Source organism: Strix aluco, chromosome 13 (assembly GCF_031877795.1).
Source record: "Strix aluco isolate bStrAlu1 chromosome 13, bStrAlu1.hap1, whole genome shotgun sequence".
In the NCBI taxonomy this organism is placed as follows: Eukaryota; Metazoa; Chordata; class Aves; order Strigiformes; family Strigidae; genus Strix; species Strix aluco.
The window spans coordinates 174,876-193,821 of NC_133943.1; the positions used below are offsets into that span (position 1 = coordinate 174,876).

An 18,946-nucleotide genomic window follows, 5' to 3' on the forward strand; every position below is an offset into this window, starting at 1 on the left:
GGCAAACAGTTTGATCTGCTAATGCAAACACTTAACAAGGAGCTTCCTGCAGACAGACTTTGCCAGTACACAGGAACTTTCCAGCTTTCACTTGCAAGAGCTGGATCTGTATACTCCTGTTAATTTAACATGCAAGCACACTACATTTTTCATATCACTTGTATCAGTGCAAATAAAACTTGCAGATGCAATTACCACTAAATATAAAGACAATGGGTTAACTCTCGTAAGACATTCCTTGAATACACATTCTAAGCAATAAGCCTATTTGAGCAGCAATTTTCCAAAGCCAAATGAACGCGGTTCACTAAGTCTGAACTAGGGAACCTGAAATCTTTGATTCTGCTGCAACCAACACCACGCAGGAGGAAGCAGAGAGCAACCCTCCAAAGTCAACCCAACATTTACCAGTCAGTGAGCTCTACACAGCATCCACTGTCAGCTCAGCAAAAACTTACAGTCCTTCAGTGATGCAAATACATACATAGCAGTCATGCTCTGTGTGATTTTACAGCTAAGCATCATTTCAGAAAACTTCCACCTGGCAGCCTACTGGTGGAAGCCTTAACAACGTCGAGTCCTTCCACAGCAGCACAGGGACATCCGCGCCTCAGGAGCGCAGGACTGGGCAGGCCTGGCAGGGGGACACATGACTAGGCGGGCCTTGGGCCTTGCCCAGTACAGCTGTTCTTTCATTGACACAAATCTAAAATACTCAAGACTGCAGTATCAAAAGCAGCATTTCTGTCTTGGAAGTTTACCTTCTCAAACTAGAGCTTCCATTTTTCTACCTAGACTTCCCCAAACATATTTATTTTGTTTAAGTCCAATAGGTTTAAAATATACTGAAATTACTGCAGACATACACATCAGCACAGCACACGTTCAATAGTGTGACACTTCCTAAAATATCAGAAACACTGCACGGATGTCATGTAGGCGCAGCCAACAGCCAAAGCGGGCATGTCCACAATCCCCAGGAATAAAAAAGCTCCACTAAAACTCCTGCACCTGTGCAGTAATTGCTACCAGGTGTCAAGAAATTGTAAGTATCATCCTCAAATATGGAAAAGGGGAGGGGGAAAAAAAAAAAAAAAAGACAAGAACTTGGTAGTATCTTGGTTAACAGAAACGTGGAAGACAGCAGGGTGAAAAGGCACCCAGTGGATGTGGATCAGTGGTGACAGGGACAACTCCACAAAGGGTTTCACCAAACGTGTGCAGGCTAATAAGCCTCTCCGGCACACTGCCACACAAATTTTATTACTGTTCCTGTTCCATAACCTGTACTTTAAAGGAACAGCCCTTCACCTCCCAGTCCCACTGCCAGCCCTGATACCACCACCACCACCGCCCTCACTCCTACCAACCCCTTCCACACCTGCCCTGCCCCTCGCTGCTGGGCGAGCAGGACATGGGACGCCAGAGATGGCACGAGACTGGGAAGGCTCACTGGCTTCATCTCCACCCTATTCCTCATCTATAAACTTAACAACCACCTCAGATCTGCCAAGATCCTTTTGAGAATTTTGCCAGTCACACTGAATTTCCTCTACTGCAGTTACATTGCCAAAGCAGCCAAGACTTTTTTTTTTTTTTTAAATAAACAAACTTATACTTACATAAACTACAAATGCAGAGGTATTCCATCCCCCTCGTACCATCCCTGCTCCCTGCATGTCAGCAGTATAAATGGTTATAGAATCCCTCATAACCCTATTGAGCCCTGAGAAAAGTCATCAGTGGAGCCACAGATGACACTGCCCCCCCGTATGAACATGAACTTTTCAGCGTGGATGTCCACCTTTCACACATGGGAAGACAGAAAGGCTACCAGAAAAAAACCTGTGACATAACAGGCATTCACAGTACTTTGTACATAGACCACCAATAAAGTATCGCAGAGCAAGTGGAGAAAATGTACATCCACTGCTTCTGCAGCCAGCTCTCCTTCGAAGAACTGTATTTTTACTTGCAAAGCAAGTAAAAATTTATTTGTAAAAATGCTCAACATCACGTTTGTCCTTGAACATCTCTTTTACAACAAGAGGCATTAAAGATGCACCTACTGGTCTCACCAACATTCACCCAGCCCAGTGTTCTGCCTTCCAAAGCAGCAATAGGAGACGTTACTTAGGGAGTGAGACAACGCCTAGCCCACCTTCCGTGGTCCATTCCCCCACTTTCACTACGCAAACACACGCAAGTGTCTTGCTGACAGCAGAATGATCCAGGAACACGACCACCTCTGCAGGACAGAGGAAATGAAGATGAGTACAGTGGCACAGAAAGCCATCTGGATATCCCAGACTCATACAACCCCAGCTTGTTGTGAACCTTCCACAGAGTCCCAGTTCCAGCCGCCTCTCTGAAGACTCCTCCTTCCACACCTGCTGCGTTTGAAAGCCTCTACCAACTCCCCACCCAGTCCCAATCGGAGAGAACAGAAATTCTGCAGCAGACACACGTGCACAGCTGGCAAGAACCTCCACACCCGATCCCAAACAGACCGTACATCCATATTTCCCCACCTTCTTCTCTGCTGTCAAGATGACTTTCAAGTGGCATCCAAAAACTGCTTGAGAGCACATAAATCTAAATCCAGTCTTGTAGGGTTCCAGCATCCCTCATCTACTACTAACAGTCTCCAGACAGGAAGAGATGATTTTCCAGTATGAGCTAGTTAGAAAAACTAGTTGAAATACCCTGATATTTATGGTTAACGCAAACATTGCTGATACTTGCAAAGTAAATTAAGCTTATTCCAGAATTCAGATCATTTCTAAATATCAACTTTATTCAATGAAGTCCCTTATGAATAAGATACTTTAGATTGTGACATGTTTCTGTTAAGCTGTATAATCTACATATCATGTAGAAGTGAAAAGGTCCTCCGAACACATTAAATTATATGTGCAGATTACTGTAGGAAATAGATAAAAACTCAGACATAAAAAAAAACTTGTGAGACACATAACTTACTATCCATAATGGGGGAAAAAATAAACCAACCCTTTCTCCACCTTAAGCAGCATATGTGGATTATTCCAAAACATTATTACTCGAAACACCTTGTGTCCTAGGCCTCCTAACCTCCACCATATCTGTACAGCTTGTCCGTGCATTAAAACAGTCACCTCACACACTTTCCCACGTAAGCAAGAGCAGCACTGCCCTGCACCGGACACGCTGAGCTGCTCTGCCCTTAACGTGGAACGTGTCCTTTTACAATATTGGGACAATACTGAGCTAAAGCTTGACACGTCTTTTATCATTCTGTCCTAAGAGACATTTTGAGCAAAAGGGTAAGATCTGTTTCTAGTTAGAAAAGGCAAAGCTGTTTTCTAAGAGCAGCACAGTTTTTCCTCAGGATTTCTTCTAGGTGCTCTCAAGAGGACACAACTAGGACTGACCATTATTTTTTTTTTTTTTTCTGGACTAACCATAATTAGGTTATTCCACCTTTTATCAAAGTAAGAATATTTAAGAGCTACTCTCTATAACTAAATTTACACAGGAAAAAAAAAAAAAAAACCAAAACCTTTTCAGAGGCTTTACCCCACCAGAGAAAGTAATGGTTTCCCAAAATTCCAATATTAAAAAAAAAAAGCGCGCTATTTCAGCTGCTCTCTGAACCGCTTTAAATTCTGTACTTCTCTTCTATTCCCGAGTTTGCTGCCTTGGAAAAGTGTAGATACTTGACTGCAGTTTTGTATTTCCAAAAGCCCAACATCAGACTACGGGCTAGTAAGTGAAACCATCCTCTCAGGATACCACAGGAAAGCACAGACTTAAGGATCCCAAAGAGTAGAATATATTTTTCCCTAGCCCTTTTCAGACGTAGTTCACACTATTACTTTACCCTAGATGAGTATTTCCCAAACTGTGGTTGACTGCTTGGTGCCAACTCGTCACTTCTTCTGGCAGAATGAGTTTAAAAAGACGACTTTTTTTTTTTTTTTTTTGATAGTACATCATTACCATTGTGAAAGCAGTATTCATTACGCGTGGAAGGTTCCATGACAACACTAAGTATTCGCATTACAGAACTCTGAAAAACATGCCTTGAGTATTTCACACAGTTCACATATAAGAGTTCTTGTACGGATTTGGAGAATACACTGTTTAGAGACAGCGGCATCACCGAAACCCTGGTAAGTGGAAGGCTATTGATGAAAGGAACTGGGGTGAGAACTGCGGTGCTGAACAAAGATAATGATTCACACACCAAAAAACCTCTGTTTTTTCCTTGCTATCACGCACTGAAGTTGACTTCTACTTTGTTAGGGTAGTCTAACAGGCGTCACATGGTTGGATAGTAACAACTAACCAGGAAACAACTGACCACCTTTTATTGGACAGAGATTCACACACAAAAACAAGGCAACACTCCACCAGTCCTTCCACCAAAACAGTAGTAAGATCAGGCACCCCAAAGATTCATTACCTCACACTCCTATCTGGGATGGATGATTCCGTAACGCAAGAATACTCATGATACACGTGTCAAATGCAGTCTGCTACAAGAGTAGCTCTCCAGACCAGATCTTAGTTAGCCCCAACACATTTTTACATTTCAGGTAAGAGTCTCAAATGCTTGTCCCGTTTTCCTTTTAAAGATCCCCTTTCTGCATGTGTTGGGTTGTTTTGTTTTCTTCCTCTTCCTTAGACAAATAAGGGAGCAGCTAGAGTGCATCACCACAGCTCTCAACCACAGACATCGCGTGCCAGGCCACCTGGGTTTGCAAAGCTAAAACCAGCACACTCCTTCCTACTGATAGCCCTAGTTGCAGTGCTAGACCAAGGCTAAAGAAAGCAGCAGCGTTATGGGAAGTCAAGAAAATGTCTCAGAGCTCTGCAAAGAAGTCTAAAGAATGTCTCATAACAACAAGAATTGTTAAAAAGCTGATCAAAAGGAGAACTAACAAAACTCTTCACTAACACAGAACCTCGTTCACCCTCGCGTGGGTCATTTTAAGAGCCCTCAGCTCTCCGAAGCACGCCATCGCTAAGGGAACACAGAGGAACAGCGCAGGTATCTCTGAAGAGCTCTTTTCAAGATCTCCACCCAACTGCCTCGCTGAGCTACACCAGGAATAAACCAAACAGATGCTCAAGAGCGTTTAAACACGTCACGCGAAGCACAGATTCCTACAGCTGAAAACGAAATCTGAGACAGAACGAAATCCATCATCCCCGCACGAAATCAGCCTTCAGGCAAGGGACATCGTTTAGGCTGATCAAACATACTTAACACCTTCCCAGAAAAACCAAACCAACCCAAACCCCCACACTCCAAAGTTCGATACAGACGTTTCGCCATCGGAAGGCAGGAGCGTCCCGGACGCGTTTGTTTCACGCTGAAGTTACTTCCAACCACCGCACCCGAGGCTGCTACGCCCGCCCCGCCCGGAGAGCCCCGCGGCTCGCAGGGCCGCTCCGCCCCCGCCCCGCCGCTCCCCGGGGCCCGGCGCAGGCCGCCAGCACAGCGCTGCCGCGGCCCGCCCGGGGGAGGCGTCGCCCCGCGGCCCCAGCGCCGCCGCCTCGCCCGCCCCGCAGCCCTGCCCGGCGGCGGGAGGCCGCGGCCCACGCGGGGCGGCCCCGGCTCGCGGCGCCCCCGCTCCCCCCCCGCCGCCCCCGCTCCCCCCGCGCCGCGCCCCCCCCCCCCCCACCGCCGGGGCCTCACCGCCAGGTCCTGGGGCACGGCTCCGCTCATGGCCCGCACCGTGCCGCTCCGCCAGGCCCGGGAGGGCAGCGCAGGCCCCGGCTCCGGCCCCGCCGCCTCGCCCTCGCCCGGCCCCGCCGCCAGCAGCAGCAGGAGCCGCTTCCCCACGGGGGAGGCCGCCGCGTCCGCCATCCCCGACGGGCAGGAGCCGCCTCCGCCGCCGGCCCGAGCCCACCGCTCGCCGCCGCCCCGAGCCACCGAGCGAGAGGCTGCCCCGCGCTGGGCCTCCGAGCGCCGCCCGCCCCTATTCCGGCATGCACCGCGCCCGCACGGTTCCCCCCCTTCCTCTGCCCCACAATGCCCCGCGCCGCCCCGCCCCGCCCCGCCCGCCCGGCGGGAGCTCGCGGCGCCGCCCCCGGGGCTCGAGGCGACGGGACCGGGGGGGACCGGGGGGACCGGGACAGGCGCCGCGGCAGCCCGGGGACCGCCGGCAGGAGCCGCAGCGGGAGGCCGCCCCCAGCCCGCCCCCGGGACTCGGCCCAGGAATGGGGGTTCACCGCCACTGCGAAGGGGACGGACACGAACCGGCCGATCAGCGGCGCCCGCGGGGCGGGGGGTTTCAGCTCGGCCCGAGGAACCGCCGTTGGCCCCCGAGCAGCCGCAGCGCCTCACCCGCGGGTCCGGCGCTTGGCTCCGCAGCGAGGCAGAGCGGGAGAAGCCGTTTGTGTGGGAGCCGTCCGCGGGGGACGGCTGTCACGGTTCGTCGGTACGATTGAACGGTTCTCGTGCCCTGAACCTCCTCTTCAGCCTACTGCACTACAAAATACTTGAGGATCCTGTACCGTTACACGCCACCCGCTGCACCCCAGCGCTGGAACAAGGAGCAGACGCTGCACCCCCCAGGACAGGGACGTTCTTGTGCAAGGAAGGGGTTTCCTGGTGGGTGTGCTGTCTGCTCGCTCTAGCAGAGCGACATCTGACACTGAGCTAGCAGCAACACAGACAAGTTGCTTGTTTTCATTGATTCAAAATCATTGTAGACCTGTAGATGAAAACTTTCCATCTTTGTTACCCTCAGGTTAGAGGGATGCGATTTACTGTACTGGGGAGGGGTCGGGCGATGCCCAACACCAGTTCACACCCTGTGCCTGTTCCCAGCAGTGTTTCGTCATTTCATCCCATTATCTCTACTCCTTATGGTGTGATTTTAGTCCTGATGTGGCATGCAGATAAAGTACTGAACAGATTCTAAGATTATTACATCAAGAGGCGGTTCAGGTTTTGATTTACCACATGCCAATAGCCTCACTAACTCCCACACACCCCCTTTCCTAACCATTTTTCAATGACAATTCTGTTGCACCAACTTTTATTATATGTCGGAAAAATCAGTTTCATGGGCTAATTTTGTATATTAATTTCAAATACTCATTTACTGTAAAAGGGTGAAGACGCCTACTGCTGTTTAAACGTCTGTATTTAAACTACACACTGAAATGGCTGCCAAACCGCTTCCCACAAACTCACCTTGGGAGCCCCAGGCTAGACCCCAAGCTGCCCAACCCTGTGGATGGCTGCCCCAGTCTGCCACCTTCACAGCCCGGACTGAGCTCCGTGCTCCAGCATCCAGGCGGTCACAGAGCGGCTGATCCCGGAGCAACTGTGCAGAAGATCCACCTTACCTGAGAAGAGCAGGACTGATGCAGATACTCACCCACGCAAGTTTTCAACCCTCCCCTTCAACACTGTATCCAAGACCACCCCTTCCACAGACAGCAGCCATGTTCTTTGGAGAACTTTATTAAAATATATCCAAGAAGTAATCAAACATTTTCTCATGAGTCAGGAGAGGACTGAAGTGAGAAAAACATCTGTACAGAGGACAGTGCTGTAAGTTTTTGTTTACATGCTTTATTTCAATGTTTCACAGTTTAGTCATTGTCTACAAAAATATATTTCTGAAACTCTGAGTCCTCTATAAAAAAGCTGGTCAGCAGCAGTGACCCTGACAAACAGAATGTACCTTGGGACAGTGTGAGCACCTCCTGTAAGCAGATTAGTGCAGCAAGGGCACTCCTGCCTCACCCTGGGAGTCTTCTGTTCTTTGGGATTAAAGCTCTGCGCTAGCTCTGAAGGCAGGCATTCAGAGAAAAAAAGAAAAATCCTTCCACTTCTGTATAACTGCACTAAGCTTGAGAGGGGGAGCTGCAAGTCAGTGTATAACACAGATCGCCCAGGAGAGCGCTAACAAAGGACTTGGCACTTGGGGGGTGGAGAAGACCACAGGGTACTTCAGGACTGGTAGATTTTTCTTTGAGCTATCTGTTCAGAACAGCCTTTGTCTGGTGATAACAGGTTCAGTCTATAAGCAGAGGTACAAATGGCATATGAGCAGAGTAGTCCTATAAGCACAAAGAGAGCCCTTCTTTGAGGTCACGATAAGGGTTCTGTTCATTTTTACCTCAGTATTTTCTGCTGTGGCTTTAGTCAAGGGGAAAATTGCCTTCATATCACGAGCCTACACAGTGTTGGACAGAACAGAGCCGCTATCAATGCCGTCAGCTTCAACTCCTTAGTATCCGTAACTGGAAATATTTCTATGACATCAGTTATTTAGTTCCTAGGCTTACTAGTCACCAGCATATCTAGACACTACAACTAAGAATTGAGAAACTCAAGCGCCCCCCCAAATGAGATCTTCCCACTCTTCTGCTCAGTTATTTGACTGGTCTATATAGATACTTGCAGTTAAGAAGAAAAAAAAATTGCTGCCTCTTTTAAAAAAATAAATCTATCTTGCATTGTGCTCTAGAAGAGACAGGGTCAATGTACTCTGATCCTCTGTATTCGCAAAGCTCATAACTAGAAGCCCCTTACCACAAAACAATCTCAGACCTGAACCTCTAAGCAGGGCAGGAATTCTCAGCAGCAGCAAATAAGGAAAAAGTATTTATCGACAGACTGCTTCCCTAATGTGGTAACAGATAGAAGAGCTCTCAGTCCCTGAAAACTTTTCCCCATCTGCCTGTCAGAAGAACAGGTTTCTGAGCTAGTAGCTTGTAAAATTTCCACTTCCTAGAGATCACTCAGGAAAGCGCTGCTGGCTATTTTAGGTACAGCTGCAGTCAACGTGCTTCTGAGCTCAAGGATTTTGTTCAGAAAAAGTTCTCCTGTAACTTGTGCCTACCACCAGTCCCAGTCTGATCTGCTAAACCTGAGCAGTAAAGGAGGTATATGAATTTTAAGTAGAATCAGCATCATCCAGGAAAACACAGAAGCCAAGAACCTTCACCGAGACAAATACCTGATCAAAAAAGACACTCAGCCCTAGAGAACTAGTATCATCTCACTAATGCTAAACAGTTAAAAGTGTCAAATCTGTAAGAAAACACCTGAAGTTTACGTCTTGCCTATTTTCTTGAATTGCTGGGGGGGGGGAGAAGGGGATGAATCACTTCCCTGTATCAGTAGTAAGCCATTAGATGAAGGCAGTATTGGAGAAAAACTTAAAACCAGGAAAAAATCTGAAAATGTAGTGACTCCAAAAGCTTTTCTCAGCTTTCCAAACTATAAAGAGCCTAAACACAGGATTCTGTCCACCCCTCAAGGTGTATTTCCAGTCTGATCCCAGCCATTCAGCTTCCAGTCACAGACAGGCAGCAGGGGAAGAATCCAGGCAGGGAGGGAGGCAAAGCCGCGCACGCGGGGCGCTCCCCACACAGCCCCTACTCCAACGTACCCACACAACGGGAGCAAACCAGCCGGGAACTGTTACAGCTTGTGCGTGGAAAGGCTGCAACTGAAGTGTAACAAGATGAGAAAAGTCAAGGAAGATTTGGAATTAAGGAAAAATCTTTTCCTGTGGAACCTGTTTTGCTGAAGACTCCATACCCCTCAAAGAAGCGATTCATATTCAGTCATGTGGGAAATGGGAAAAGACTTGAGACCAACAATCCTGCCTTGGCTTCAGGTGACGGGCGAAGAGCGTTCCTTCTCCTCTAGTATTACAAAGCTTATTTGTGTAAAAAAACACTGTCTTGCCCGGCCCACTATTGGAGATGCAGTAGGCTAGCAGAGCTAAAGTCAATTCATTTGGTCAACTGTTAAATCTGCCTTTTCCACCAGCACAGAGACAAGTGGTATGTTACTGATAGTTGATGCAGTTATGCCAAAAAAAAAAAAAATCTGTAGCAAAAAGCTTAGAATTCTAACCCGATAGATACCTTGTGGATAAACACCACCATTAGACTGTGAGGTACGTGTGTGTGAGGAACCAGCAACTGCAGCTGCAAGTTATTGCTACCTGCTGTCTCCCAGTGCAAGTTTTTCCTATTTCTGCATTCTCTTGCCTTCTCCAAGTTACACAGACTCCAGGGTGAACTATTCTGAAGCCTCACAAACACAGTGGCCACCAGAACACATTTGATGACATTTTAATCCCTTCCAAATTATTTACAAGGCTGGCTTTGAGACTGTCACTTTTATCTTCAGGCCTAGTACTGCATAGACAAAACTTTGTATGGTCAAGAGCCAGCAACGCCTGCGCTATGTCTGTTCTCACAGGAAACCTTAATTAAAACAAGCGAAGTAATACACAGAGCTGAGCCTAGGCTGCATTCTACCAAGGGCATGATAAAGACAATAGTCACAACTTCTCCAATTCACTAATATTGTTCTAATATTCCCCATGGCTACTTAGAGACCTTCAGCCAAATTAGATTTAAGCTACAAGTCACAACTGAAAAGTGTGCACTGCAGTCTGGTGTTCAGAACATGGAGGGCCATCCCTGATCAGGCAGCTCCACTTCTACCTTCCAGTGCACAAGGGCAGTTCCCTGTCACAGGCAACCGAGGCAGATATATGGGAAAACTCATTCGTTAAACCAAGTATTTCTGAGGGGAGGCAAGGTCACTGCTGCCCTGCCCCAGAGAAGGAGAAAGATTCATTGAGAGATTAAAACAAAAGGGTTACAAAATAAAGGCAAGAGCTAAAGTTTGCCGGTAATGAAATGCATTCTCCCATCCTGTGTGAACAGGAAACAGTCTCTGTAGGGTGTTAAAGAAGGTCCGAGGAGGAGATACCCTCCTACTTTTTCTGCTGCCAGAGGAGAGAGAGAAAGATGCTGCTATTGGTCAGCAGGGATCTCTCTGTCTGCATCCAGTTTGCTCGTGTCTCCTGGGGAAGGGGTACGCGGTGCAGAGTGAGGAACAGGAGGGATCCCATGAGCTACCATCCCTTCCACTACGGGCGGTTCTGGTAGCCCAGGGGTGGCTACTCCCACTACTCCTGGAGGAAACCTAAAACCAACAGAAACACAGGAATTACAAGCTTGTCCAGCAGTTATGCAAGGGGAAAGGAGCCATGCCCTCGGGCACCTGCTGGATACAACCACCTCCTTCTAAGAGAAATGCTCTGGCAGAGCACAGGGAAAGTCTCCAGAGCAGCAGTTATACCCCAATACCAAATGGCAGCTGCTCTCAGGCAGGCAGAGACTCTCAGGTCACATACTAAGCATTTGGAAAACAGGCACAAAGTTCATCTCCAGTGGAAAACAGTGTGAGGCACTGTATGAAGGAACCCTGAAGGGCTGAAAACTCCCCCCCCCCCCCCCCCCCCCCCCCCCCCGCCCCCATCAGCAGGAGGAGCATAAGCTGCCAGTTATCCTTCACTGGGCTCCAAGATAGAAAAAGTAAGGAGCTGAACTACAAAACAGCTAGACACAAGATGAAAACAGGGGAGAGATACTCATGAATTGCTAATGAACTTCCATTCTTCCATTACTTCCATTCTGCCTCCCTGCCTTCTCCAATAAATGTATCCGAACCTCTGTGGATCTCTCGGAGAAGGGAACAGAATGTGTTTCCTACTTTGCAGATGGGAGAAAAACAGAAGGGAAGCAACCCACCCATAATCACTTGGCAGGTCTGTAACGGACAAATAAACTGAAATACACCCTATTTAGGCCACTGCCCAAATCCACTGGACAATGTCTCTTTAATAGTCCATATTTGGGCCACAGATAAGAATGGTACTTTGTTTATACAGCCCTAACAATAGGCACAACTTTAACTGTTAAGATCCAGACCTCTTCTCAGGCACCCAGCAGGCTTTCTTATATCCAGATACCTCTTGGGCAGCTCTTGCAAGGATTTGGAAAAATGAATCAGTATGCAGCTGGGACTAAATATGACCAAGTAAATGTTAAATCCTAGTACGGCTTCAGAAGTGCTGCTGTTGAGTTTCTGGAAGGAGCCCACATACAGAGTACACGGGAACAGAAACAGACCTGCTTGCAGGCACAAGCAGTTCTCAAACCCAAAGAGGGATGTGGGCCTACTTCAGCAGGAAGATACGCTTGGAAGCAGCAACTTGGACAACCTGCGTATCTCACCTGTACGCTGCAGCTCCGTTGAGCTCTGGGTGGACAGTAGCAGGATCAATACTGGACCACTGAGCTGCTAACAGCAAGTACTCCTTATTAACACAGTTCCTCAAAGCATCAGGTATGTGACCTGCAAGAGCACCGAGAATGACAAAAAACCAGGACATGAGTAGGAGGGGCTCGTTCCCTGAAGCATTTACAAAGGAATGCAGAAAGGAAATGCACATCTTTTCCATCTACCTCCAAGGGATAACACTGGGCAGGGGAGGCTCTCCTCTGAACAACCGGTCTCTGGAGAAGACAAGAAACTGATCCTTCCTTCCCACTTCTGTGATCTTGTGGAAATTATTGGCCACAAACTGCAATTGCCAAGCCTCACCTTCCTCAAGAGACAATATGTACTACTCCAGAAAAAAACGTGTACAGTACAACTGTCAGAGGAATTATTGCAAAGGATTTGGAAGATGTACTAGGTACAAGGCTTTCCCAGGGAGGGGAAGTGCCACTCCAGTACCAGTTACAAGATTCTCAGAAAGGAAAGAGACAATTATCAACTTACGCTCCAGGTCCAGAAACCAGTTACTGAGTCTAAGTTTTCAGAACAATCAGCAATAATCCTTGCAGTGAACTAACAAAAGGAAACTACTTCAGCAGCAGCTGCGGAGCACACAGCCTTCCTCCTTACCTGTAATAGCCCTGCGGATCTCTTTAGCTGCATCTTCTCTGGATTCAATGGAAGCCTGCTCACTGTACCAGGCAGTGTGAGGGGTGCAGATCACATTGGGTGCATCTTTTAAGGGCCCCTGAGCAAAGCTGTGGGGGTTGGGGGAAAAAAAAATAAAAGTGGTTTCTCTCCAGAAGCGGTAACTGTGTCTGCCCTCTCGGGTATCACTGTAACTCGAATAGCAAAAAACTGAAAGAATCATCCAGCACAGGTGAGTCACAGGAAAGCAGCAGGCACGCAGGTGCAACATTACCTGAAGGGCTCCGACTCGTGCACGTCCAATGCGGTTCCTCTGATTCTCCCCTCTTTCAAGGCTTGCGCTAAGGCCTTCTCATCTACCAGCCCTCCCCGGGCTGTGTTCACTAAGAAGCAGCCCTGGCGCATCTGCAAGAAGGAAAATATTAAGCAGATTGAGAACAAGAGTTTTCACGGAGGCTAAGTGAATCTTGGGAAGTCTACTGGAAATGAGCAGGAGCCTGCAGTGATTAGATGAGGCCTGGACGAACTAGGAGTGCTCTCACTGCAAAGCTAACCACAGGGGAAATGCCTGCAAGCAATGCTTGAGAAATTGGCTTTAAAAATGAACAAACAAAACCACAAGACAACAAGGGCAAAAGCGGAACTCTCAAGTTCTGCACTCCATATTCATCCTACTACATTAAAAAAGAAAGAGGACATGAATCAAGTATCCAGCTATACAAAACTGGACTACAACGTCCAGATGTCTCTCATGAAAGCACTGACAAGCATTCATAGACTAGTGGAGTAGAGCCCGAGACTGACTTTGCAGTGGGCTTGGGCAGAGAAGCTTTGGCAGAGCTGTGTAAAGAAACTTACACAGTCCCAGCCACACCACATCTGGCTCTGACCAGCAGCATCAATTCTGCATTTTAAAGGCAATCTGAAATTACTGAATCACCTAAAACATTCTCTATAAATGAAATTACTTGGCAAGAAGAGCCAATCCTATTGTTCTCTTAACATGGAACTCTATACAGCACAAAGCACAGGCACCCGGATCCACACGCTCCCAGCCTCCAAAGGCAGCAGGAGGCACACGACAGAGGCAGCAGGATTCACACGCTCTCAGCCTCCGTGAAAGCAGCAGTTTCTGTTTGCATTCATTTCCACAGTGCTCTGTGGGGGAAATCAAGCTCCTGCTGCACCTGTTTAATAGTGAAGTCATTGATGAGGTGATGGTTATGTTCATTCAGGCTGCAGTGCAATGTGATGCAATCGCTGTGCATTAGTAGATCCTGCAGGGTTCCTACTCGTTGTAAACCCAAGGATCGCTCCACTCCATCCGGCAGATAGGGGTCATAGAAAATCACGTTGAAGCCAAAGGACTTGGCTCGCAGAGCCACTGCCTGTCCAACTCGGCCTTCACAAAAGAAAACCCACAATCATCAAGGAAAGGTAAAACAAACTTTAAAGACAAGATACTGGGGTAGACTGGGAGCCTACACTGGAGTTTATTGCCAGGGCCCAAGGTGCTGCAGCCCCGGAAACCCCTAGGATTGCCGCAGGGATCCAGAGGAGGTTATTCAGTGCTGATCCCATGTGGCTCATTCTAGTCCTTCCCCATGCAATAGCCAGAGCTTGCCCAGAAGGAGCTCTGCTTTCCAAACCAAATCTGGACCCTGAGTCAGAGGCAGTAATGATCTGATTACCAGAACTTGGAGAAGGAACTGGCAGCTTTCAGGTGGCTTTGTTACTGATACAGAGCCTAGCACACAGGGAAACAGTCACTGAGAAGAGCTGTCTGAATGTTCCAATTCTTCTAGCCATTTCAATACCAAAAAAAATCCCCAATCCCAGGACATACACCCAACTCTTGAAGATATCCAGCATCACAGAATAGGGCACTAGCATTCCTTATGAGTCAGTGTGTTTCACAATGAACAGCTGTAAAATTATCACTTTTTCAGTCTGTAACTCTTAGGTTCCCAACAACTTTCACAGTTCACTTTTTAATCTAACAATTCCCATCACTTACCTAGTCCAATGATGCCCAAAGTCTCCCCACGGATACGCACAGCGCCTCCAGCCACCTCTCGAATCTGCTCTACGCTGGAGGCTCGATTCCCTTCCCGCATTGCCTGATGCAGCCAAGTAACACGGCGATAGAGGTTCAAGATGTGGCAGAGGGTGGAGTCGGCAGTCTCCTCTACTGAGGAGGAAGGGATGTTGCAAACTGCAATGCCTACAAAGCCATAGAGGGCATATAAGATTTTTAGCATCGCAACGCTAAGCCAGCATAGAGCTCTTCAGGTGTTAGTGCTGAAAGATAATTCAGAACTACTGCCAAGAAATACAGGATTCATTTCAGAAGCTCATTCTACAGCAACATAGATGCAACCAGACAGCTTTTTAACCCCAAGGAAATACAATTTTTTCCTTACAAATATCCATTTGATTGACACCCTCACCAGGAAAAAAAAAACAGGCTGAAATGAAAAAACTGGGTCATACAGGTGACGCAAGAAACCGACTGTTTTAGAAGATCTGCATCCAAAAAGATGCACTCATTCCAGAGATACTCCCAACAGATTCACCAGCAGACTGTAGAAGAATTAAGACAGATGGTTGAGCTCTTTCATGCTTCACAGTCCAGATGCTCACTGCACAAGCATCAGTTTCCCCAGGAGCAACAATAAGTAACTAACTCATTAAATGCAGAGAAGCTGCAGGAGCCTCTCTACATCTATTTGAAGTTACACTTAAAAATAACAACACATAACACTCCCACTCTAGAATAACAGAGAGCCACAAGGGACCATAAAACCCATGGCTAGAACTATCAGGTAAATTACTAATGCAAACAGAGTCAAAGTCCTGGAAGCACAAATTACTGTCAGGAAAGGGAAAGATGGAACACTGTAGCAAATCTGGTCATTCCTGAGCAGTCTATTGAAAAAAAAAAGCTGGGGGGGCAGGGCTGGCAACATACCACTTCACTACTGCTATCCATCATTCAACAAACCAGCCAAGGAATGAAAATAACTAGATGAAAAAAATGATCTCTTCCTAAACATAACCCTAGCCACCTGCCAAACCAAGGAAAACTTCCTCCTCAGAAGTCCACCACATACCTAAAAACTAGGAATAAAATCTAGGCAATGGCTGAAGGCACATAAAACTCAGCAACGCATCACTGTTTGTAAGCCTATTACAGAGAGGACATTTGACTCAACTCAGATCACGCTCTCCCAAGAGACCTAGGAAAGCAATGGCCACACACAACGCCAGGTATCTGACTCCTTTTCTCTATCAAATCCTTTGCAATTGTGCCGTAATGCCACACAGATGACTCGGAGACATGAGGAGGGGAGCCAGGGAAACCTAATTTCTTGTAATCTCACTTCAGACAAGCCACAGGCATTCACCTCTTACACAGCTAGACACAAATTTGTGTTTACACATAATACTATACCCAAATGTAAGAAAACACAGCCCTTCGTTTTGATTTGAAGATTCAGAACACATAAGGAACAGTATCTTACCTCTGAATGCATTAAAGGGCCTGGATAAGCATGAAAATAATCATTAATTGTCCATGAAAAAGCAAATCTGGCCATGCATAAAGGTTGTCATACTACCACTCCAGAGCAGTCTGGTGGTAGAAGAACTTTGACCCATGTCTCCTTGGGTTAATGAGAGTGGAGTGGGGGGAAAGGGAAAGCTATGAATCTGAATGAATCAAAGATATGGATGGTGACTTTAAATCAAGAACCTTAAAGAGTAGATTAGGTTCCAAAATCAGCCCAAAAATGTAATGGCTGGATGAGAGCCAAAGACCTTGCCAGGAACTCTTGACACTATTCAGTCAAATCATTCAGGTGAGAACTCTTTAGACCCAACTCAAGCACTAGACAAATATGCACCTTCATTTATCTGCAATTCATCTGTTCTTACAGACCTGGAAATTGTAATGCCTATTTCTATTTTATATATAAATACTTGCATTTGATTTAAGCTTCATCTGATCTGCATTACATTAAGAAAGCTTCTAAATTACTGACGTAAACCCAAAAAAGGGGCAGGGCTCAGATGATCTGCCTCACCCAGGAGGCTACAAGGTCCAGAAATCTCACCGCCATACATTTGATAAACAGCAGCTTTTTGTCACCTGATCCAGAGACTCCTCACGTGTTGAGGGCTCTAAAGGGATCAGTAATAAAGTGTGGAATTGGACCCTACCTGCATATAAAAAACTAACAGGAAAACTCACTTATCAAGGATTTACAGCGAGTTTACCCTGTACCCGCATCTGCAGGCTGCTTTCGAACGTCAGAGTCTGCTCACTTCTTTCCCCACAAAAACTCAAAGCCACTTCACCAAAAGTTACCTAGACACCATGTTCAGGATTCTGAATCCCAAATAACAGCAAAGATGCTGACATCTTTAGCAGAGCAAGCTGAGAACTGAAAATCCTTCTTTCAAGCCACCTACCAGCCCCGATATTGGTCAGCTTCCTAAAGATGCCTGGTACTAAGCAGCTGCAAATCTTTTTACATAAAAGGCTTTAAATGGACTCAGCTATCAAACAGAAAGCCATGTGCAGTGCTGCACCTCACATTCAGTTGTGATCACAACAGAGCCCTAACGGTGTCGTCATACCTAATTCTGCAGCGGATTTGATGTCAACATTGTCATAGCCACTGCCAATACGCACAATGACCCTGAGGGCTTTGAATTTCTCCAGGTCCTGACGAGAAAGGGTAATGGTGTGATACATCAGCGCTCCCACCGCCTCATTCAGCACCTGCAACAAAAACCAGTCCAAATCAATCTCCGCTTTGAGGCGGAACGCATCTGAACGCTCACACATTTTCTTGCCCACCTTTTCATGGATTTCCTGAGTTGACTGAGCATCACAAAATGCCACTGTAGCAACATCCTTCAAGATGGGCATCTCCACGGTGCAATCTCGTCCATCCAGCAGTGCAACCAGTGGCCGTGCTGGCATCGGGCCATTCACAATCGGAGGCCGAATGCCTATTAACGAGAGTCAGCAGCAGTGATTAACGAAAGACATCTGCTAGGCCAACGAGTCACTAGTTCTGTTAGAGCTCAACGGTATTTAGGAAGGGATTAGTCAAAGCAAAAGCAATAAATAGGAAACAAACACAGGGAAATGAAGCTAGAAAAAAAATCTGCTACCACTACATAAAGAAAAATAAACCATGTTTTATCAATAAGGAGATGACACAGGTGGTCTACTCAGAAGCACGCCGTCTTGCTCCAGGCTCCCGAAACTGCTTCTGAAGGCCCTTCAGGCCTACACCCCCTCACCTGCCCCCGGCGCCCCGGCACACTGCGGCCGCCTGCTCCTGGCGCGGGCAGAGCCCGGCCGCTCGCGCGGCCCCGGCGGCGCTGGGCAGCCGCCCCGTTCCCGAAGGCCGAGGCGCGGCCCCGCAGCAGGGCCGCGGGCAGGCGCTGCGGCGGCGCCGGGCGGAGGGAGGGAGCCCGCCCGCAGGCAGCGGGGTGCGGACGAGCCGCCGGCAGGCCCGCTCGCCGCCGGCTGGGCCGGGGTCCCCGCCGTCACACGGGCACGCTGGCGCCGGTTACCGCCGCCGGCCGCGGGGCCGCTGCCGAAGGCCGCCCGCCCCGCCTCACCTTCGCAGATCCGGTCCAGCCGCTGCCGCTTCACTTTGTGCCGGTCCATGGGCCGCGCCGGGCCGCGCCGCCCCTCGGCGCCGCGGACGGTCGCCCCGTCAGTGGCCGCCACCGGCTCCCGGAGGAAGCGGAAGGGCCGGGCCGCGGCCCCGCGCCTAGCGGCCCCGCCACCACCGAGGCGCCGCAGCTGGGGGCGCCGCTCACTTCCGCTTCCGGCCCGCGCGCCGCCACCGCCCGCCCCACAAGCCCTTGCGGGGCGGCGGCGGGCGAGGCCCGGCGGGGCGGGGCCGAGGGCGGGGCCTCGCGCTCCTGCCGCTGGGCCCTAGTGCCCCTCGGGCCCCGCCGCTCCGGGCCCCGCGGGAGCGGCTGCGCCGCCGGGGCGGGCACCAACGCGGCCTGAGCCCGCGGTTGGGGCTGCCGGAGCCCCCTCTGGGCCGCGGGGGTGGGAGAGGAGCAGCGCTGCAGCGGGAGGCGGGTCGGTGCTCTTCGGCCCCGGGAGCCTCACCGGCTCCGCGACACTCGCCGGGGGGGAGCGGCCCCGCGGCCTCTCGCGCC

The 18,946-nt window shown here is 48.8% G+C and overlaps 2 protein-coding genes and 1 long non-coding RNA gene across 6 annotated transcripts in view; 1 reads left to right on the forward strand and 2 right to left on the reverse strand.

Moving 5' to 3' along the window:
- KDM3B (lysine demethylase 3B) overlaps positions 1 to 5,963 on the reverse strand; it is a 64,307-nt gene extending 58,344 nt beyond the window's left edge. For all 4 annotated transcript variants that reach the window (XR_012624957.1, XM_074838170.1, XM_074838169.1 and 1 more), the window contains exon 1: positions 5,687 to 5,963. Coding sequence is in view for 3 of the 4 variants with exons in the window: in XM_074838170.1 (XP_074694271.1) it covers positions 5,687 to 5,857 (171 nt within the window). In the remaining variant the exon portion in view is untranslated. The remainder of the gene's footprint in view (positions 1 to 5,686) is intronic.
- Positions 5,964 to 6,063: 100 nt separating this feature from the next.
- Positions 6,064 to 7,635, forward strand: LOC141929062 (uncharacterized). Its single transcript, XR_012624950.1, has 2 exons — positions 6,064 to 6,604; positions 7,110 to 7,635. It is a non-coding gene; the product is annotated as an uncharacterized LOC141929062 (long non-coding RNA).
- Positions 7,450 to 18,598, reverse strand: LOC141929061 (C-terminal-binding protein 2). The gene is made up of 9 exons (XM_074838112.1): positions 18,392 to 18,598; positions 17,616 to 17,770; positions 17,393 to 17,537; positions 14,769 to 14,975; positions 13,939 to 14,153; positions 13,026 to 13,156; positions 12,734 to 12,861; positions 12,058 to 12,178; positions 7,450 to 10,963 (listed from the first exon to the last, which is right to left on the reverse strand). Exons 1-9 carry the CDS (start codon positions 18,438 to 18,440, stop codon positions 10,792 to 10,794), a joined length of 1,323 nt encoding a protein of 440 aa, XP_074694213.1. The 5' UTR covers positions 18,441 to 18,598; the 3' UTR covers positions 7,450 to 10,791.
- Between the last annotated feature and the right edge of the window lie 348 nt (positions 18,599 to 18,946).

Bases quoted from the DNA above. Each gene is read 5' to 3' on its own strand.
- LOC141929061 (XM_074838112.1), bottom strand. From the start codon at position 18,440: ATGGACCGGCACAAAGTGAAGCGGCAGCGGCTGGACCGGATCTGCGAA. The intron at 17,771-18,391 runs GTGAGGCGGGGC...TCTCGTTAATAG, and splicing joins GCTGGACCGGATCTGCGAAG to GCATTCGGCCTCCGATTGTG. The intron at 10,964-12,057 runs GTGAGATACGCA...TGTTGGTTTTAG, and splicing joins AACGGAGCTGCAGCGTACAG to GTTTCCTCCAGGAGTAGTGG.